Genomic DNA, 23,951 nt, shown 5'->3' with positions numbered 1-23,951 from the left:
TATTATTTGTTTTTTTTGAAAAATTTATTGGTCGCCTTTAAAATAGTCTCCTTCCGCCTGAATACAACGTTTTGCACGTTCAAGAAGGTTATCGAATGACTTTTTTTGGTCATTTGTCGGTATAGCGTTGAGGATGGCGGTCGTCGCCTTTTGGATGGCATCAACGTCAGCATAGCGGTTTCCTTTCATGGCCAAATGTTGTTTCCCGAAAGGGTAGAAGTCGCACGGTGCCATATCAGGTGAATACGGGGAGTGGTTGCTTGTTAAAATGTGATTTTTGGTCAAATAATCGGTCACAAGTGTCGATCGATGAGACGGCGCATTATCGTGCAACAAACGCCTACTTCCATCTTCGCGATATTCGGGCCGAACACGTCGAATACGTCGCACCAAACGCTTCAAAACTCCAAGGTAGAATACCGCATTAACATTTTGGCCTGTTGGAACAAATTCTTAGTGGACAATACCCTTGGAATCATAAAAACAAATCAGCATTGTTTTCAATTTGACTTCTCCAGGCTCGATTTTTTGGGTTTCGACTCATTTCTCATTTATGTCCTCACGACCACTTTGAAAACGTTTAAACCACTCGTGATTACGGCTACGGGATAGACAATCATCGCCATAAACTTGTTTCATCATTTGATGAGTTTTGGTAAAAGTTTTACCAATTTTAAAACAAAACTTAATGTTAGCTCTTTGTTCGATGCTCATTTTCCGACCGACACTACAAATGTAATGTCACATGTAGCGCGATATCTCAGCTGTTATACAAGTCAGCTGTTATATAAATTTTATACGACAACACTGAAGAATACACAATTGAGGGATAACAATTTCAAACAGATGGCGCCACTAGAAGCCGCGTTGTTTAAAAAGTCCTGGAACTTTTGAATTGTACCTTGTATGCTGCTAATACCGATTAGATCAAAAAAGATATGTGCGTGACAACCTGTGACAGGTTGCCGAAGTTCATAATAGCATAATCGAAATTCGAACATTTCACACAAAATTCGTGATACGAATTTTTATTCACTTATGGTACACAAACAACTTTAATCAACACAACTGTTCGAGTTTTCACCAGCTCATTTTACGGAAACCGTACTGACGGAGGTGTACTAATCAAACACTTTTAATTTTTACAGTTTAAAATAGCGAAATGGTCGATTTATTTAAAATACAGCCGGGAGAGTCAAGGATTTTTAATAGGTTCACTATTTACGATTTTCTCTCTTTTTAAATGAAGCAGTATTGTATAAAATTTAATGAGTGAAATTTGATTTTTTCTAGTGGTACTTTGGACAAAACAGGCGAAAAGTGTCATAACTTGTTACCTTGGCATTCAATAGAATAAGAATGTAATGCTATTTCAGAATGTGTGGTAAAAGTGTGAAGTAATATAATGAAAAGGTGGAAACAAGCTCCGAATTACGAAAAAATTAATTAAATGAGTAAGGAAGGGCTAAGTTCGAGTACACACACAGGTAAAAGGGGAAGTAATATATTTATGTATAGGAAAAACTTGATATTAAACAAGTAAGGAAGCGGTAAATTCGGGCGTAACCGAATATTTATAAATGTCGGGAAAATATTGTTCTTTCAGGTGAAAAAAAAACTCTATGTTAAACAAGTAAAGAAGGGCTAAGTTCGGTGCAAGTAAATTTTTTCGCACAAAGGCACATTATTATCAGAAAAAGATCCTCTCCGAATGTCAATACTACTGATATTTTCGCTTCAAAGTCAGTCATAGGCACTGAGGTCTACATATTCGGTATCTGGTAGATTGAAACATTTTGGTCCGATTTTGACAATTCTTAGACTTAAGATGGCATATCCTTAAGGAACTAATTGTGCGAAGTTTTATTCCGATATCTTTATTGGTGGTAGATTCATATACTGTAATGCAAAATAATCAGATGAAACCTAAAATTTTGTTACATGGGAATTAGACGTGAATGATGATACGAGAGATATGTAAATAAAACTTTATGGGGGGAAGGGCTTTAATCATTTTTTTTTAACAAATTTGTGCCACAAACTCCGACTTGTGTTACAGTACTATTTGGTATAAGCAATTGAAATTCTTTATATAAAAATTTGCTGGTTTTATTAGATAAAAAAGCTTAAGCGATCGGTTAACAGATGTGTATGTTTTGTAAGTTACAGCAACAATAAGTACATTAGCAGAAGATTTTCGATATATTTTTCTTATATAAGCTTATAAGAAAAAGCATCACTTCTGAGATTTAAACTTGAGAGCCATGAATTCAAATGAGAACTTTAAAAAAATATTGTTTCACTACATGGTTTTTGTATTCTATATAATTCTAAAACTTAGAATTTAATTCAGAATAATTTTATTACCTGTGCATAATTTTATTATAATATTTGCTTGATTTCTATTACTTACCGGTTATCACAAATTTCAAAATGAATTAAGTTTGATATTATTATAGATACAATAAAAAGTTAAATTAAAATGAAAAAATATTTACCGATTAGGGCATTGTCTACCCTGCTGTTTACGGCGGGCTTTATCACAAATTGCGGGACGTAAATTTATATTGCTACCATTTGCCAGCTTGCATTTGGCCGAACAATAAAGCACTCCCAGACAACTCTTTTTTAATATGTTGATATTATGATTGTTTGTGTTACGCATAGCCCAGCCTGATGAATGTTTTTTCGCATCTTCATTAGATGCCGAATAAACTAGACGGCGATGACCATCGACCCACTCATCAAATTCATCGAATTCGTTAACAATTGGAATAATCACGTCATTAATATCCCAAGAAATTTCAGTCCGCAACTTTAATGGTGCTGGACTTGGTGTATGGTATTGTGACAAAGGTTTATTGTTTTTTATCATTTATTTGTTTATTAATTATTAATTGATAATTTAATTTAATTATTAATTTTGAATGAGTGGTTTTTGCAGCGCGTGTTTAATTATATTAGTTTAATTCACAAACTATCCAGAGTCGTTATAAATTCCCGCTTTAGGAACTCGATTCTTTTATTGTATACATAATGACCTTCTAAATGTATCTGGACTTTTATTCGTCATTTACCATCAACGAGGTTTAAAACTTGAACTTAAAACAACTACTTAATTGCTCCGTGTATGTGTTTTGACAAATGAAACGACGGTAAGCTCCCTACTACACACACATACACATTCCGACTATTTGATTGGTGGTGTTTTTACCAGTTATCCGTTAGCTTAAAATTTATCCGTACCAATGGTTTGGGTATCGCAATGAGCTACAAATTTGAGGTGAGCAGTAAATTCATTAGGGTGCTTCACTTTGTTCAAATATAACAACAAAACTGTACAAATATTTGTATGAACTCAGTTGTGACGAACTTGATTTAGAAAATTACAGAATCGCTCTTAGACGACTTTAAAGTGTTTGCCCAAATTTTACATAACTGTACAATATTAACAATGAACCATAATTGTCAATTGAGCAAATGAAAGTTTCTCGAGATAATTCAAAGAATAACATTAGCATAATATAGAATTTTGAAATAATATGTAGAACAAACTATTGACTTGACTTGATTGAATGTATACATATACGCAACAGTTTGTATGAACAATTGAGATAGATATATATCTACCTGTCCATCCGTTTCTCCCAATTTACTACTTGTATATAAAATCACACCAATATTTGAAATATTCTCCTTAAGGTATGGTACATTATATATAAGAATGTTCGAAATCTGACCACAACTTTGCAAGCTACCATATAACGAACATGAGATACATTCATATCTTAATGGAATTTATTGAGAATCTTTTCTCTATAATAATGTGATAAAAAAGGATAATATTGATGCTTAGTCCTCATATACAAGTATGTATGTACATAATATAATATTTATACTGTATATATTGGTTCACACGATATATTTTTAAATGAAAATATTGGTTTGGACGTACTATTACTGTAGTTTGCTACCTATCATACTTTAGTTTAGAACGAAAAGTAATTGAAATGTATATGTATATTAATATGCTGAATTTGGGCTTTACGATTGACTATATTGATCCGATTACGATTGATATCCTTTTCTATTCCATTGTCGTTAGCCGTTGATATGTGAAATAAATTAAATAATAAGTATTAAACTGTTTCCTAAAGTTTTATGAAATCGGTCCATAAAATCTATAATATTCATATAGCCCATATAATTATTCCCGACCTTCTAGTTAATTGAAGTCGATTCACAATTTCGTCGAGTAACGAATGTTGCAAAAAGTTTTAATATAAAACTTGGTCAACACTAGAATATATTTTTCCACTTTAGATTACATACATAAAGCAAAAAAACCTATATAATTGACCGACCTAATGTGCTGTCACAACCAATTATGTGGAATCCGTTAGCCCTATACATATAACTGTGAGGAATAAACTAACGGACATTTCATTGGACACTGAATGTATATGTACAACATATGGATAAGTGCCCGTTTTCATACGTACAGCAATTTATCCATGAGTATGTTTATAATATGTAAAAAATAAACAACGGTAGAGTCGCAGACATCGCGGGTGACCAATAGCGTTTCTATGCCATTTTCTGGTCTAAATTGTGTTTGTTTTTGACAAGAGTGCTTATGAAATGTTCTAAAATATTTCTAAAGTAAATGAAGCTGTTGTTGTTGTAATTTGGGAGTGGTGAAAAAAACTTGAGTACGTACATATGCGAATAATTGACCACAGGTTGCAATGTAACGGAATGATCAAAATCATGCAATGCAAGTTACAGCGCAGAGTGGTTCTAATGTGATTACTGGGATTACTAAGTTTCTACGCTCAACTCTGCAAATATCAGTAATTGGAACAGGTGCATTACTTACAATCACAGCTCACAAAACTGCCGGTAGCATTATTGCTGCCTCGATTTCGATGGGTTGAGTATTGGCTCACTTTTTATCTAATGTACATACATACTTACGAATGTTCTAAAGTAGATGAAGCTGTTGTAAAGTCTTAGTATATATAATTTGCAAAAAACTTGAGTACGTACATACATATGCGCATAATAGACCACAGTTAGACCTTTTATCTAATCTACATACACACTTATGAATATTCTAAAGTAGATGAAGCTGTTGTAAAGTCTTAATAAATATAATATCGGAATGATGAAAAAAAACTTGAGTACGTAAGTCTATATTTATTTAATAGAACATTTCATATACTTATGTACGTATGCTTTACAACTCATATTTTATACCGGATTGATATTTTTGGTATAATGACGCATCCTGGAAAAGCCAAAATGAATAAATACTCCTAGGCATTTATTATTAGGATGCGACTTACATAACTCACAACTGTCATTTCTTTCTTCATTTATTTGTCAAAATTCTTCAAGGATATTCTGTAAATCGATAAATGTTTCAATGTGATATAGTTTTTGAAACTAAAACCACTGAAAAAAAGTTATAAATAACTAACACAAACTAAATAACAAGTTTTAGGAATTTTAATTTTTTACCTGGAATTGCATTCCGGGCGTTTCAGATACAATTGAATCAGTTCATTTAATTAATTGTCCAATAATAATATATAACTAGAACTTATAGGGCGTACTACTACCGGTTAGTTTTTAAAAGATTTCGTCTTCAATTTAATGAATACTTTTGTAAATGTTCAAGGAAGTAATACCATTGAAATGCTCTTGTCCTATTCCTAAGAGAACTTTTGATTCCGCTTAAAATCAAAAATGGTACTGGGGTTGCTGATGGACTGCCTTTTTCCAAGTAAAAGTAATATTTCAATACCTCCATTTCCAAAATCCTTGGTCCGCACCTGGTATATATAGAAATGACCGGGATGACAAGACGAGTTTAGATACGAGTGACTGTCTGTTCGTCCGTCCGTGCAAGCAATAACTTAATTAAAATTGAAAAATGTTTAAAAAGTAGGCATGACACCAACCCATATCAGATTCAATGCATATATCTCACAAACCATTAGCGCTATATCAACTATCGTCCCTTATAACGGTTATGTTGAAAACTATTACATACGTGATAACTCATTAAGTAAATACGCCAGACGCATTAAATTTCGCAACTAATATGGTACGGAAGGGTTTCAAAGGAGCCGGTATAAAAACTGGAGAATGGTTGTGGCAATGCCCATTTTTAGTTGAAATTCCATATTAAAATACCTCTCGATCAGTTTCAACTAAATTTGGTGAAAACCATTATTCCCACATTATATTGTTACATTGTGAAAATGGGTGAAATCGGAATACAACCACGCCTACTTCGTATTAAAAACAATTTTAAATTATATCTGATTCTTTCTCTTTAAAATATAAAAATCAATCAACCACGAAGATATCGGAAAATACAAACAAATAATGCTTTTAAGGTATGTCATCTCATGACTATAAATTGTCCAAGTCGGATATAAACTTTTCAATACCTCAGATAGTGAATATGTAGACTTCACTGTTTTTGAAAAGGAACATTTCTTTACCAATGAAAAAAGCACATCAAAATTACGCATATGTACGTCAGAGGTACGTCATAGCTTCACCAATAAACCCTTTTCAAATACTGATGCCACACATTATTTTTTAACGAAAGTTGTTTGAGGAAATAACCGAGAAAAATTAAATTTTTTTTTTCAATAACACATATTTTTAACCAATTACACTTTATGTTAAGCTGCTCCAAAAGACAAATGTACAATATCAATCTGGTAGTAATGCCATAAATCCCAAATGAAAATTTATTAACAAAATAATTAGTTGTATCAGTTGTACCATTAATTTTATTTCATTTTACGTTTTATTACGTTTTTTAAATCAGTTATAAATTCATTGCACTTGATCTTTATTAATATAAGGTCTAGTAGCCCTCGTCATAGATGAACACAAGCAAAAACAACCTACGTCATATTTTACTGTTTGTATCGGCAAAAGTGGCTTATGGTTCTACAAGTAATACTGTAAAAGCTAACCACGTGTAATTTCGGTTTCGTCGACTCCGTTCAGTAAGGAATAAAATTGTAGTAAGAAAAAGGCATTACCCATTTCCAGAAGTTTACTAGAAATTGTACACGGTTTTTGTAGGATTATGATACCTTTGACTGATTTAATATATCATGGCATAAACCACAAGCAAAAACTATTCAGTCCTATTGGGTTTATAATGTTTTCATGCAATTCTAAATTGTCTACCAACAAGAACGACGAATGGTTAAATTAAATAAAATATTCAAATTTGGTCCAAATGCATGATCTTGGCGGCCAATTGAATGCACCATTTTTCGATATTAACGAGTTGCCAAACTTTACACGTAATGTCTCCATGTTTAGACAAGAAATATGAGGTGACGTACCGTCTTGTTGGATATGTTGGAAATAGAGATCGTCCAAGTCGATTTTATCATATTCTGGAAAAAAAAGGTGATCACCATCTTGTTATAACGCTCGCTATTAATGGTAACGGCATTTTATTTCAAAAGAAATAAGGCTCGATGATGCCGCCATACCACAATTCGTGGTCATGCGTTCCCTGAATCACACGAGGATTTGATTCACCCCAATAGCGACAACTTTGTTTGTTGACTAAGCCTTTAAGCCAGAAATAGGCCTGATGTTTGCTGTTTTAATGAAAATTCTTTCAAGCTATTGGAGTTTCAACTAGACGCGAGTGGCTTTTGTGCATTTCCCACTTCATTACAAAGTTTCGTTGTTCAATGAGAAAGGTATCAGCTCTTCAATTTATTTACCGATTATACATTGCGTTATGTAATAATGTTGCGAGGGAAATAATGTTGTGCATAGCTATTTATTTTTTGATAATTTTAAATTATAAACCAAACGTACGTGTAAAACCAAACCTGCGTGTAAAGCGGAGTCATGAAAGCAAAGAAAGCTTTTAAGGATATCTAAAAAGCTAAAAAACAAATATTTCAATAGCAAAAGTTTAACATTAAGCTAATATATTATTTTTATCTAAATGATTTTAAACGTAGTCAGTAAATTTTACTTCAGGCAAGAAAAGAGGACTACAAACGAATCAATTTAGAAGTTTCACCAATGATATTATGCCAAGCATTCTCTACTATTAGTGTGTATAGCTGATTTATAGGTTTTAAACGACTATTATATCGTCGGAAATACTCTAACGAAAAAATTGTTTTTGAACGGACGCTAATATGTCATAATCTATTTAGTAACTCGATTGCCATACTACAGAGCCCAGCCAAGATTGAAAAAGAGTTTTAGTGACATAAGGATCTCTAAATTCTATAGACCATCGTTTGTCAAAACTAAGAGCACCTTTATCTTAAAGATATTTCGATATTCAATTAGAGATTTTTTCTATGAAGCCATATAAAAGGAAATAAAAGCTCCTTGATGTATGTTAATAGAGTTTTGCTTCATAAGCGAAAAAACAATTTGCGAAAATTGACGGGTTTTCCTTTTCAACATGAAATACAAAATATTTGTGAGGATAGTAAACATAATACTGATAGAATATGTGAGGTCCTTCCGGAATATCAATGCGGTTTGAATCCGGAAGGTCAGCAGTACATCAGACCTTCTGTCTCAAACAAGCCATGGAGAACTGATTTCAGCACAACACTGATTTGCATATGATGTTTATTGATTTTAAACAAGCATTCGATAACATTAATAGGATACCTATTATTATAACAAAAATAATAATGTTGTACGAAACTGTATCAAAAGTAATGATACAGGACAAATAATCCGAATAATTCAGAATTAAGTCTGGAGAAAGGCAAGAGGATACACTATCAACCACAATTTTCAACCTAATGTTGCGTTGTATCCTTGACGAAGTAAGGGACGAAAAGAGAACTGGACGCCTATGAAACAGAATTACGCAAATATTCACATAGAATGTCCAAAACCGCAGCTGGCAAAATTGGTCTAAAAATCAAAGAAGATAGAGCGAAATAAAAAAGCCAGCATCAATATTTAAAATGAATCAATAAACGTATTGCATATATATCAAATTTGGCTTTAAGCTTAGTAGCAAAAGCAAGCCTTACTATCACTGAGGGAATTCAAATAGCCAATCATCAAGTGTAAAGACAATGTAAACTGGTCCTATAGAAAATAATCATTCGACCAGTTTTTTGTTACGATGCAGAAATCAATCGAAAATGACAAAGCCAAACTGCAAACTTTCAATAAAAATTCTAGGAACAAGTAAGAAAGTGTTAAGTTTGGGTGTACCCGATCATTTTATACTTTGCACGGATCGAAGACGAGGAAATAATTTCATGTGTTTGGCAAAACATTATAATATCAAATGTTGCGTAAGAATTCAACTTTCACTATTCAAAGAAATCGATTTGTTTGGCTTAAGTCTTATTTTTGGAATTAAGATAAAGTATATCCAATGTAAAACGTTCACTTTATGTTTCTAAGATATCTTATACATTGAGTGATATATTCGGTACAAAGTCAACAGGAAGTTTAAAATAAGAATTGTAATACCCATATGCCTAATGGGGGCTAGGTGTAGTATTGACCACAAATTAAATCCAAAAAAATACTGTCTTCAAGTTTCATTAAGATACATTATAGATTGGCCGATATTTTGGGTATACAGTCAACTGGACGTTTGAAAATCCTTACAGTAGGTATATGGGAGCTAGGAGAAGTATTGATCCGATTTTATCCATTTTAGGCATAAGGAAGTTCGAACATCTTTATATTGAGGCTAAAAGAAGTATTAACCCGATTTTACGAATTTTTGAAATAAATTTGAAACGATTTCCCCCGGGGAAAGGTTCCCTCTGAATTTAAATAAAATATCTCAGAGTTTTGCCAATATTTTTCGTCAAAAATCAGTTAGCGGCAGTGAGGTCCACATATTCGGTATCTGAGATTTGTAAAGTTATGGATAAATTTTTACCGTTTTTAAGCCGGAGTTAGCGTATCTTAAACGTCCCCCGGATTTAAATACATCTGACCATCCTTATCATTTATATATGTATATATAACTGTATATCTATCTCGATTAGACTTAGGTGACTTAGGTGGTAAACAACCGTTATATATTATATAATACTAGTATGTACGAACAAATGTATCAACCGAACCGAATTTGAGGAGCAAACTTATGCGGAATTAATGATTAGACCCAATATCTCTGACAGGGTGATATAGTTAATCAAATATCAGATTTGATACATCTTTTAATATAATGTTTTGAAAATATTTCTCCGCTGTTGACTCACCCGTATTTAGTCCTTCCCTTCTTGTTGAATAAACTGTTTATTATTCTAACTACCCAAACGGTACTGTGTTACACTTAGCATAAGTAAAAATATTTATGAGTTTATAGTTATCAAAAGCGATCACTTTAAGCAAACGTGACGTATTCTACAAAATACTAAAGCTAATTTCACCAAGCAACAAGCCCAAGACAACTCAAGTAAGAATCAATAAAGATATTAAGACAAAAATCTAGCCTGTGACTGGGCAGAAACATAACCTTACTTTCTAAGCCCCATTAAAACGAATATGAGGATAGATATTGATACGTGATATCGATTTAGACCATTTCTTAGTTCACGGGTACAAAATATAAATATATAAATGTTTCCGTCTTTTTTTTTAAGCTTCCCATTGTAAATAATATGAGGAATAATATAATAGTTATATACTACAATATAATGTGACTCAGTATCAAAAATGTGTGATACCGGTCCTTAACGGTACGGTTCCTCCGTACCACTTTATGATGTTTCTTAAGAAATAAGAGTGAACCGAACATTGTGTTCATAAAATAATTGCTACAAAAAATAACCGTAATAATTTTTATTTTAATAAATGCGTTAGCTTGACTTTTTTATTATTGTATGGCAAATTTTATTTTATTATATAAAATTTTGAAAAATTATGGACCGTAAATTACCACCTCAGTCACGCATGTGCGACACCTAATTAGAAAATTATATACTTGTATTGTGGCCTGAAGGGTTGAAGTAGGGATTGTCTCAATTACATATATCATTTACTTCTTTAATTCAGTCAGGTTTCAGGGTTTTGTTTTGTACACCTCTTGCTTGACATAACCCCATAAAAAATTCTGGAGCATTCAGGTTAGGTGAACTTGGGGGCCAGCGGAAAGTGGAGTTTATTGATATCAATTTGTTTTAAAATTTTCGTTGGAGCTCTGCAATAACCGGTTTGACTATGTGTGCAGTTGCTCCGTCTTGCTGGAACCAAACGTTATTGAAAGGGATACGTCTGAGGCGCAGTTCTGGGTAAAAAAATTCATTGAACACCTTTAAATACCGGTGGACATTGACATCTAATACATCTTGATGAAACTGCGCACCACACAGGAACTCGTTCTGGGTGAAGTTCCATCTCGAGGATTATATCTGCATTTGATTCACTCAATATACGCAAATTTTGCATGTTTATATTTCCGTTTAGATCATCAGAAATAAACAAGCAATTAATCAAGTTATTGTCTTCTTTGGCCATTTCAATAATTTTGTGGCAAAATTCTAGACGAATGAATAGGCAAATATAAAGAGTTTAACCGGCATGTTATTTGAACTATGTACGAAAACAGGTTTCACTCATCACGAATTATCCGTTGTAATGACCGTCTGCTAACTCTTGGATTTGTCTGAATTGACGATGCAACAGCCTTGTTTCTTGAACACGAACATACGGATCTCGATGGTACGGTCTTCTTGCAATACTTACAGATTCGGCAAACATGTTGTGTAATGGTCCATCTACTCGGGTCATGCCGCCAAAATCCCGTCTGAATTCCCTTTGGACGGAAATGACGGACTGCTAAGAATGGTACTGCTACACCTTACAAACCCCCCTTTTCGGTATACCAAACATTAATTCTTAAAAAATTTAAATATTAACCTTTCAAATAAAAAAAGTAAGTCGACTCCCTGTAAATATATTTTATAATTCACATAATGAACGACATGTTCGGCATAAGGTTTGTTAGAATAACTTAAATCAATATACAAGGTGCGTTCCAAAGTAAACTGGACTTAAAAAAAAATACAGACCAAATGGTTTCATCGGCAAAATCAATTAATTTTATTCAAAATAGTTTCCTTTTGCTTTAATACAACTTTTTGCACTGTCCAAAAGCATGTCGAACGAGTGTTTTAGCTCGGTGCCCGGTATGGCCGTCAGTATGACGGTGCAAGCCTTTTGAATGGCCGGCAAATGAATTTTTCCGAAAAGGTAGAAGTCGCACGGTGCCATATCAGGTGAATACGGGGAGTGATTGATTGTTAAAATGTGATTTTTGGTCAAATAATCGGCCATAAGCGTCGATCGATGAGACGGCGCATTACTTCCAACTTCGCTATATTCGGGCCGAACACGTCAAATACGGCGCACCAAACGCTTCAAAACTCCAAGGTAGAATACCGCATTAACGTTATGGCCGGGTGGAACAAATTCTTTCTGGACAATACCCTTGGAATCATAAAAACAAATCAGCATTGTCTTCACTTTTGACTTCTCCAGGTGCGATTTTTTGGGTTTGGACTCATTTCTCATTTATGTCCTCACGACCACTTTGAAAACGTTGAAACCACTCGTGCACTCTGCTACGGGATAGGCAATCATTGCCATAAACTTGTTTCATCAATAGAAACGTTTCGGTAAAAGCTTTACCAATTTTAAAACAAAATTTAATGTTGTCGCTTTGTTCGAAACTCATTTTCGCACCGATGACAAAACAATACTGACACTCGCGGACTCAATTAGCTTTTTTACTACAAAAGCATACTTCGTGACCTATTTCCACCCTAAGATAAATCGGATGATAAGTCTGTCCACTCCCCAAAAACTACTAAAGTGCGATAACTCACTAACTACACCCAAGACATTGCGCACAAGCTGTACAGAAACCTATATCAATACTGAACAATGAGGTGATATCCAATATCTCAGGAACGAATAATCCAATTTATACCAAACTGGGTGCATAATTTTGACTTTAGTAGGTTACACTGTGAAAATGTGTGAAATCGGATAAAAATCACGCCTAATTCCTTTAAATCACAATTTTAAATTCCATCTGTGTTTTTCCCTTTTGCAGTGTAGAAACCAAGAACCAAAGAAGATATCGGAATTAAACTTTGTACAAAGAGTCCATACATACCCTGGCATGACTGATAACTAATATTTTACTTAAAATATAGATAAAATTGTGACATATGTGAATAAATGAAACTCCGAAAGCTTCTCTCTTTGAATCCTTGTGACCTAAAATTGTCAAAATCGGACAACAACTGTTCAACTGTGCCAACAATATGTGGACCCCAGTTCCTAAAGCGAACATTTTATCGAAAATAGCGGTCAATCGGTAAGATATGCTATTGATATTCGGAGCAAATCCTTTTCGGCCTGTATGTGAAAATGGGTTGAATCGGAACCTTAGCCGCCATATATGTACCTAATATAAACATTTTCGAACTTACCTTTACATATCGGCTAATATGTGAGTTATCTTAATGAAAATAAGGGAGCATGTTTTGCTAATAACTAGGGCTCGGATTTTTATACACTAAAAAATTCAAAATATGCGCATATAATAAATATATACAATACTAAGGAATGAAATAAATGCTCTATAAACAAACAAAATATGTATGAAATTTTCTAATAATTTTGCTTCTTTAACATAATACATTTATTTAGATTTCATGCCTTTTACAAGTTTATAAATAACAAAGAGATATATAAATTGTTAAGTGCCATTAAAAAAAATAAAGTTAATGAATCATCAATGGTAAAATGTTTGAAGTGCAATAAAACTAAAATTTAAGGACTTTAATTTATAATTTAAACTATTCAATTAAAAATTATAAATAAAAAATATAAACACATTTATATTTTATACACTTTTTTTTCTGGACCAAACCACAATTAATATATTTCACTTCCTTATACGACATTATAATATGGTAACACTAAAGCAAATCAGTTGCTCCTTGCTTACAAGGAACACTGAAACGAATACCACTCAAAAGGGAACAGCAAATACATAGTCAACAGTTAGGCTAGAGGACACCTGCTGTTATTACAAAAGCCTATAAATCACATGTTCAAGTCTGTTCTCCTGCTGACAGCCACCGCGTGCTCATCAGTATTAAATAAACCTTCATTATAGCACAATAACCACCACAACTGGTGACTCCGACGTGATTCCTCTAGTCCAACGTGATATTTCTACTATATTCTACGCACTTTGTGACTCAGCAGACTTCCGATGACAACGCAATCTATACTTTCATCCCAAGCAGGCATGAATTTCGATAAACTCTCATCTCCTGTGGACAAAATACACGATATCGCATTAGCAGCAGCACAAATCAATTCGGTCCAAGAACCAACAGCAACATCAGCAGTCGAATTTTGCATTTCTCCTCTCGAAACTCTTCAATTAATGCTATAATGAATATGAGGTAGCATTGTCACCCGATTCCACCCATTTTCACAGAGGTGCTAAAAACATTTGCTTCTAGGGTTTTGTTATTATAGTTTTAGCAGTTTAGGAGATATGCACATTGAACCTATTAGATTATAAAAAAAAATTATTAAATAATTAGATATTATTAAAAAAAAATTTAACTACAGATGCCCCTCCTTAACGTGATTCTGTGTACAAAATAAGTCTTGTATCTTATTGCGAAGCTTAGTTATGGCAATTTATTTGTTTTTGATTAATGGCATTTTGTGGGCGTGGCAGTGGTCCGATTACCCCCATCTGCAATACCAACCGTCTCACGGTAACAAGAAACATGTCTAACAAGATTCATAAAGATATCTCTATTTTTACTCAAGTTAGAGCTCGCACGGACGGACGGACAGACAGTCACCCGGATTTCAACTCGTCTCTTCATCCTGATCATTTATATATACATAACCCTATATCTAACTCGATTAGTTTTAGGTGATACAAACAACCGTTAGGTGAACAAAACTATTATACTCTGTAGCAACAGGTTGCGAGAGTATAAATATGCCATGTTAACTAACCCAGATTGTGACTGGCGATGAAAAATGGGTCACTTACGACAACATCGACCGCTAACGGGCGTGGTCAAAGCTGCTCCCTTATGGCCAAACGCTCAATTCGGCCCTCTACTGCCAACAACTGGACCGCTTGAAGGCAGCACTCATCCAGAAGAGGCCATCTTTGATCAACAGAGGCCGAATTGTGTTCCATCAGGACAACGCCAGGCCACACACGTCTTTGGTGACGCGCCAGAAGCTCCGGGAGCTCGGATGGGAGGTCCTAATGCAACCACCTTGTAGTCCGGACTTGGCACCAAGTGATTACCATCTTTTCTTGTCCATGGCGAACGCGCTTAATGGTGAGAAGTTGGCCTCAAGAGAGGCCTGTGGAAATTGGATCTCCGAGTTTTTTACCAATAGGGACGCAGCCTTCTACGAGAGGGGTATAATGAAGTTGGTATCTCGTTGGCAACAAGTTTACGAACAAAACGGCATATTTGACTTAAATCGGACAAATGTACACAAAGTTATAATCTTTTGAAAAATCAATAAAATCAAGAAAAAACGAAATTTTTACTTGACCTAATATCTTACATATAGTTTGAAAACTAGGCTATTCATTAAGCTTTGACATTGTTTAGGTATACTCAAGAACATATTTTCCCGCAGTTTTATAAATAAATAACATACTGACCGACATATTCGGCATAAAGTTTGTAAAAATAACAAAAATAATTTTAGGCACATATATAGTATATGGGTTTTGGGTATTTCGTATACTAAATTAAAATTTTTTCTGCATTTTCGGCCAATATTATACGTTCACTTAAGTTTTCTAACGATATTGACCGATGTATGCGGAATAAAGCCAACTGAAAGTTTGAAAATTTTATATTATATATTACTTATATAGGGTATTACATTAAATTGCCCCAATAATATACAATACTGTTATTTAGAGAGGGACAACTGCAGCATTTTGAAAAATTGGGCTTTCAAACAGGTTTAATATGCAAATCTCTGAAGCTATAATAATCAAATTCGCTCAGGGAAAATATTTTGACACCCCTATCCACCCTGTGAAAATCGTTGATTTCGGATTATAACCACGCCCATTTCCCATATAACGCTTCTGATAAGAACTATTAAAACTGCTAAAAATCTATAACTAAATGCGCCCGAAACATAAAATTTTACATCTGAGATGGTACGAAAGGGCATTATAGGAGCTGGTATGAAATTTGTACGATGGTTGTGAAATCACCCACATTTGGGAGAAAATTCATATCTCGGGACCTACTCAACCTATTTTAACCACATTCGGTGGGTTATATTATCCTGACTGATTCTTACATTACAGTGCAAAAATGGGAGAAATCAGACTAAATCTACGCCTGCTTCCCATATAACACAATTTTCAATTCCATCTGATTCTTTGTGGAGTAATAAAAGAATATCAGAATAATGTTATGCACCAAATTGGGTTGAAGTGAGCAGGATTGTTTCTGAGCTATAGATTAAAAACAAGTTTAGAGCTGTTTTAATTGATTAGACAATAATTTTCTAAGTATAAAATGTTTGAATACACCCGATCTTAGCTTTTTTAATTGTTTAATCAATCGTCCATACGTGTCAGTAACAGTTCGAAAAACTCAAAACATTCGCATTTTTTTACCAACACATATTTTTCACTCATACTTTTCAAACTGGCAAGTCTACTGACGCGAATATTTCTATAGATTTTCGACACATTCTGACTGACTTTTAATTTTTTTGTTATTTTAAATATTAAAACTAAATGGATATTGCAGCATTTCAATTTTTCCATACAAGAACTTGATTCGGATTGGTTAGTTTATATGGGAGCTATATGCTATAGTGGTCCGATAACGGCGGTTTCGGCAAATGATCAGAACGTGAGCAAAATTTCAGACTTAGTTTGTCACACTGATCATTTATGTATATACTATTTTATAGGGTTTCCGACGTTTCCTTCTGGGTGGCAAAATTATCCTGTTCGGAGTATAATTAAAGCATTTGTAGATATAAGTTCCCAGATGAACTTACCAGTGCAAATTATTAAAAAGAATATAAGTATGTAAAGAGCACAAACAAATGGGGTAAAAAAGGTTTTGCAGTTGAAGAAGTCTGTATCAGTTTTCTGGATGATTCAATTAATGTTAGAAAGTCGTCTGATAATGGAAATCAGGTTGGTATAATATTCATCTACAATGCTTTAGTTTTAATTCAAGAAATATTATAAAAGTGGGCGGGGCCCCGCCTTCTAAAGGGTTTAATATACATATCTTCTAAGCCCCTAAAGCTATAAAAACAAAACTTACTCAGGAAAAATATTTCTAGCCCCTTTACCGACAATTTGAAAATGGGTGCATTCGGATTATAAGCCGACTTTTCATATAACGGTTTTGTTAAAAACTACTAAACGTGCGATATATAAATAACTAAATGCGTCAAAAGCATATAATTTTACACCCTAGATGATATGAGCGAGCTTTATAGGAGCCGCTGCAAAAATTCGAAGAAGGGCGTGGCACCGCCCACATTTAGGTGAAAATCCATATCTCGAGACCTGCTCGACCGATTTCAATCAAATTCGGGAGGTAGCATTTCTATGATATTCTTAAGATGCGGAAATTGACGAAATCAGACTACAATAACCCCTACTTCCCATATAAAAAAATTTTAAATTTCAACGGATGTTTTCACTTTCCAGTATACAAATCAAGCAATAATGGATGTATTGGGATAAAACTGAGGTGTGCCAGCTTGTGTATAGGTTGAATCGGATAAAAAATTCCCATAGTCCCCATATAAATAAAGGGAAAATATTCGAACTTCCAGCTGACATTATACCGCAAATATCTGTTATATATATGAGCTATCTTAATGAAATTTAAATACCGTTATTTTCTAATGACAATGTATCTTTGTGCATAAACTTGATAAAATCGGGTGAAAACTTGCCCTAACCTCCGTATAAATAATATATATATATATATATATATATATATATATTTATATATATATATATATATATTTATATATATATATTTATACCGCATTTATTGGTATCTTAATCAGATATCATCTTTTTCTGTTGGTAATATGTGGTAAATGCAAAAATAGATAAAAGCGTTTCAATACTATCCCTATATATATATCCCTATATCATATACTTAATACTATCCCTATATATATACCTATATCATATACTTAAAGTATGATTTGCAAACTTCTGAACACTATGTCGATCATATTAGAAAATATTGCGAAGGAATTCAATATTCATTATTCGACGAAATTGTGAATGGATTACGATTAAATTTGGTCTAAGTTACCAGTTAAGTTAAATTATAGGAAATATTGACTAAAAAATACTTGCATTATTGTGAGAAAAGTGTGGGATGCTTTGTGCCATATTTTCTCGGGGATACCACACTTTTCTCACAATAACACTAGTCTTTTTCGGTCAGTATAACTGTCAGTTTATACTAAGATTTACATTCACTTTTTAGTTTGATGTGCTTAAAAGCGTTTTTTTTTTTAGTTTTTATACTATTTCAATCTCAATACAAATGTTTTGTTATCCCCTTCGACAGTGTGAAAACGGATAACGGCTTTGATAAAAACTATTAAGAGTGTGTTAAATCGATAAATAAATGCGTCAGAATCATTAAGTTTTACACCCGAAATGATACGACAGGGTTTTATAAAAGCCAATGTCAAAATTGGACGATGGCGGGCACCGCCTACCTTTACATTTATGTGACGTTGCTATGTTACAGTGTAAAAATTGGCGAAATCAGGCCACAACCACGTTACTTTCTACTTATTTTCCATTAACAGTAGAGGCTCAGAATAGCTAAAACGCACAAGAGTTAAGTATACGGAAAAGTTAAACAGCTTTCAGTCGCATAGGACTTTAAAAGGTTTAATGCTTCTTAATTTTTTTGAGAATTTTTCCTAATTCTGATATCATTTTATTTTCTCACATTTATATACATATGTGTGTAGTGCTGTACATATGGGCAATCAAAAAATTAAAGAAATTTCATTTTTTGCTTTAATGTATTAACAATAAATTTTTCTTTTGGATGTTTCTAAGAGGCTTTACTGACTGCAGTCGATTCATCAATGTTAGCTAAAGTGGACTGTTGAGAGTCCAGTTGGAGTTTGATAAATTAAAATAAAAATCTGGTTTCAAGTACACTTAATAAAATTGATAAGCGAAACTAAGTTTAATAAGTCAGTGTTTAAAAAACGGTGAATAAAACATATATAAATTATAACAACCGAATGACTGGCAATAGTTTTTTATAAAGGTCTTAATAAAAGAATTGTGTGTGAAAAAAATCCTCGAAAAATGGGCTTAAGATCATTTCTCGAGGATTTTAAATGAAATCTGAAATGATCTTAAGCCCATTTTTCGAGGATTTTTTTCACACACAATACTTTTATTAAGACCAACTTTTGTCAGTCTAAATATGGTGAAAAGAGCTCATTTGACATGTCAGTACTGTTAATTTACATTTGCATTTTTAAATTCAAATCCACTGATTGGAGAAAGACGTACGCAGAGCTATTGAGAGGAGGAGATGGCATCAAGTGAAAATTTATTTTTATATTTTCATATTTTATTATATTTTTTGTTGCATTCCTTTTTATATTTAAGTATATTATTATAACTAATTTTGATTAAAAGTTTGAAATTTATTAAAGAAATAAAAATTATATTATCTACTGCGCAAAAGAATTTTTCACTTCTGATAGCGTTTCAGTCATAACTGACAATTTTCAGCTATGACGGATTTATGGTCAGCAATGACTCAGAAAAAACCAAACAAACAAGCAATAAGAAAACAAGGATCTTAAAAAAATGATAGAAACTTTGTTCTGCGCGCTAACAAAACTTTTTCAGCTATGACTGTCATATTACCCATCAGATGACCGTCACTGTTCTTGTAGGGTACATAACAAATTTAAACAAATAGATGTGTGAACTGTCAATGAAAACTCATCGAAAACACACAATGTCGGTCAGAAAGACTTTGGTTCCACAATCCACAAATTGTGTTTTCAAGAGGATTTCAATTCGGTGCGAACATAGTATAAGAAATATTTGATGGATTTTGAACCATGTCGTGGAAAGAAAAAAAGATTTATGTAATAAGTCAAGTAGAGTTAGAAGAAAAAGCACGAAACCGTAACACATTTTCGAGGCGATCGCTATCTAAACGTATTATTTCAAAGCAAAAGCAGTTCGTATCCGAGTTTGCCGGCAAATGTTTATGTCAACTCTTGGACTAAATGAAAAAGTTATAAGAAATGGAACATTCCTAAAAAAAAGTGGGAAAATCTTAATGATCCCAAGTTCTTTATACCAGCAGATTGCCATGATTTTTATACTAATTTACCCTATGAAAATGAATAGCTTTATGAAAAGTTTACATATTTTTATGAGTTTAATTTCGTTTTGTTTAACTATCCTTTTGAAATTATTTTTTGTTTTGTTGGTTATCAACACTTAAAAATTAAAAATTAAATTAGTTATAAATTGGATAATATCCATATATATTTATTATTATATTATAATCTATTTAATGCAGGAAATAAGCAAAATTTTTTTTTTTGAGAAAATTAACAAAAACTTACCTTTCTAATTGAGTTACGCCCTTTTTGATTTCAGAAAAACTAATTGTAGAACACGTAAGTTTCATATTTTTGTAAGTAATTTGAAAACTAAAAATTTTTATTCAAATAATTAATTCTTCTATGAAAAATAATCTTATCTTGAGAAAATGTTGAAAATTTTTTTCCAATTTTTAGCTTTAAAAGGTTTTTTGCTTCTCCTGTAAAATTTAAAAAGTGTAACTTACGGCTTTTTTGATTTTTTGTTACGATATGTAGTCTTACAATCTGCGTTTGCCGTTGTTAGTTGCTTGTTTAAGAAAACAGTCGTTCTTGTTTTGTTTTGATATTATGGGAAATCGAAAATATCAATGACGCACCTCTTAATATTAATATTAAGAGCTCGAACTATACCACAATATTTTTTCATCATTTCGGATGCGATTTTTATGGAACTAAGAAAAAAATAAATTAAAAGTTTTTTTTGGCCCACCCTAAGCTACATACTATAGTGGCCCGATACCTTAAAAGGACATGTGCCAAGTTTGAGATTAATATCTCAAGAATTAGTCCCAGCTCGCATATATAAAAACATACCAACAGATGAACGGAACATTGCTAAATCGATAAGCTGATGACCGCGCCGCAGTGCTCCAAGTAATCAGGGATGCAATCGAAGTGACAGAGGATGGCGGAATGTCCTTCTCTGGAACCTTCAACGTAGCCGGATTCCCGAAGTCTCATAGGAACCCAACATCGACCTAAGAATCGACATCGACTGCGAAAGAGGATCGATTCAGTAAAAAGACAATGCTCTGTCTTTGGTGGGATCAGAAGGGTGTGGTACTTGTATATCATGAGCTTCTAAAACCTGGTGAAACTCTTAATACTAATCGCTACAGAAAACAAATGATAAATTTTAACCATGCATTGATTGAAATACGACCAGAATGGGCCAGAAGACACGGTAAAGTAATTTTGTTACACGACAATGCACCTGCACACAAAGCAAAATCGGTTCAGGATACAATGAAAGTATTTGGCTGGGAACTGCCACCCCTTCATACGGTGGGGGCCAGACTTGGCACCTTCCGATTAGCACTTGTTTTCATCGATGGGACACGCATTGGCTGCGTAGCACTTCGATTCCTACGCAGAAGTTGAAAATTGAGTATCTGATTGGTTTGCTTCAAAAGACGAACATTTCTATTGGCAGTTATTCACAAATTGCCAGAAAGGTGGTCAAAATGTGTAAAAGCAATGGTCAATACTTTGAATAATTTTTTTTACTTTCCCATTCAAACTTAGTATTTCATTTTCACAAAACAACCGGTACACCGCAGCCGCTATGATCCATATGATAGTTGCAAGTTATATTTTACTGTATATACATATGTCATACTAGGGCTCTTCAAATTATTTGAATAACCTGATACGATTATTCGAGTAACCTGAACCGACCACTATAGCATATAGCTGCCATACAAACTGAACGATCGGAATCAAATGCTTGTATGGAAAGCTTCTTCATTTGACGAGATATTTCCTCGAAATCGGGTATGGATTATTGTCTAAGGCAATAGTGTAATCTCAGAAGCAATTATTCAGATCGGACCTACTATGCCGTACAAACAGCATACATCAACCGGTTATATCCACCTGTGCTATATATAGAACGGCACTAAGTGCCATTGTTAGTGTTATACGTACTGTACTACAAGTATTAGTGCCTATGCTCGTTGAACATTATTGGATTAGCCACAGTTTCGTAAAGCCATAGCACCACCTTTGATAAGAGAATCCATCATTTCCCAATAGTCTCTTTACATCAATATAATTCAACCGATAATGGGCCATCGCGGCAGCATCCTAATAAGGATAAGGCCCATGTACTTCACCTTTTTAACAGACAGTTCATCTGGGGTTGTATACCCCCTGGTAAATTAAACCAATAAAGTTTTGGCTAACATATTGAGGTACCCTGGGTTAACTCACAGACTTTATCTCGAAAACTTCCGCAACGTCATTCGAATAGTCTATTCGAAGAAAGGTCATTTATCACCAAAATCCGAAGTAAATCCACTTTACAGGTTGCCTTTATTAACTTTTCGTAAGGCCATTGCAGTTATGTCTCAAAAAAGACTATATGTGAGATGCTGGAGCTTCGATTACTCTTTACACTTCTCAATAGCACTAATAACCGTCGAGCTTCTGCCGGGATGAACCCCACCTTGACCTGTCTCTAGGTTTTACGGCCTGTGAATGTGACCTATTATAACAAAGTTTGTGTAGCGATGGCTTTGGCATCGATTTAGCATTTTTAGAAAATACACACTTCATTTGTGTACCTGAAAAAGTGCATAGTTAAATATTCTATATATATATTTGTTTAAATGAGTTAAACCTCCCTTTACATACACATCTCTCTACCCAGGAAAAACTGGCGCGCTCTGATAGAATACACCACACCTGATGACACCACACGGGACAATAGGATACACCACTTCACCGGGCCTGTACACCACCAGTTACCAAAAAGGATGACCCCAGCACCTTCTTCACCTCCTTCGATAACTCAGCAATACGACACGCTACACATCATTCGATACGACACCGCTCCGCACGCATTTAATTAGATCAGACACCTTCTCTCGCGTTTCCGAATACACCGACGATTGGACCGACGCTATTCGTCATATCGTTTCGCAAAAGTAATTCCACATTTTTTTCGACAACAGTGATCCTACGCGTGGTGAAGTGACAAAAATAACACATAAGAATACGTGGAGAAACATATGTAACAAACAAAAAAAAAATTCGAAAGAGTGCAGCCTATACATACATATTGTATAATACAAGAGTACATAAAATATAAATACACCTAAATTTCTAAAAATGTGCAAAAACTATAAAAGAGGTGACAAAAAGTTTAAGTTGTAATAAAAAGTACACAAATCTACTACTATACATATATACGTATGTATATATAATAAAATGTTTAAGCAAACAAAACTTTCCACATAATCTGGCGCGAAAAGTAAAATACAGAAATGCAAATCGCTAAACATACTTATATACATACAACAAAACGACATTACACGGATCTAGCCGGCTGGAGCACAGGACTTGGAACAAAGCGCACATAAATACATACACACACCTTTTCAAAAAGCCCTTGAAGGAACAAAGTAAGCGTATTCAATCTGTTTCTCATTATTCATAATATGCATACGTTATATGTATATATAAAAAAATAC

General features: G+C 33.6%; 2 protein-coding genes across 2 annotated transcripts in view; one reads left to right on the top strand and one right to left on the bottom strand.

The window, feature by feature from the left end:
- Window positions 1-3,036, bottom strand: part of LOC106623208 (transcription factor glial cells missing) — a 66,655-nt gene extending 63,619 nt beyond the window's left edge. The window contains exon 1 of the mRNA XM_036364925.2: window positions 2,499-3,036. Within this exon, the coding sequence (XP_036220818.1) occupies window positions 2,499-2,875 (377 nt within the window). The 5' untranslated portion in view covers window positions 2,876-3,036. The remainder of the gene's footprint in view (window positions 1-2,498) is intronic.
- A 13,792-nt stretch (window positions 3,037-16,828) lies between these two features.
- The window catches only part of LOC118681220 (junctophilin-3), a 131,638-nt gene continuing 124,515 nt past the window's right edge, over window positions 16,829-23,951 (top strand). The window contains exons 1-2 of the mRNA XM_070106645.1: window positions 16,829-16,961; window positions 17,023-17,254. The gene's annotated coding sequence lies outside the window, so the exon portion shown is untranslated. The remainder of the gene's footprint in view (window positions 16,962-17,022; window positions 17,255-23,951) is intronic.

The sequence above is a fragment of the Bactrocera oleae genome, chromosome 3 (genome assembly GCF_042242935.1).
Source record: "Bactrocera oleae isolate idBacOlea1 chromosome 3, idBacOlea1, whole genome shotgun sequence".
Taxonomy (NCBI): Eukaryota; Metazoa; Arthropoda; class Insecta; order Diptera; family Tephritidae; genus Bactrocera; species Bactrocera oleae.
This window is presented reverse-complemented; position numbering and strand designations above follow the sequence as displayed.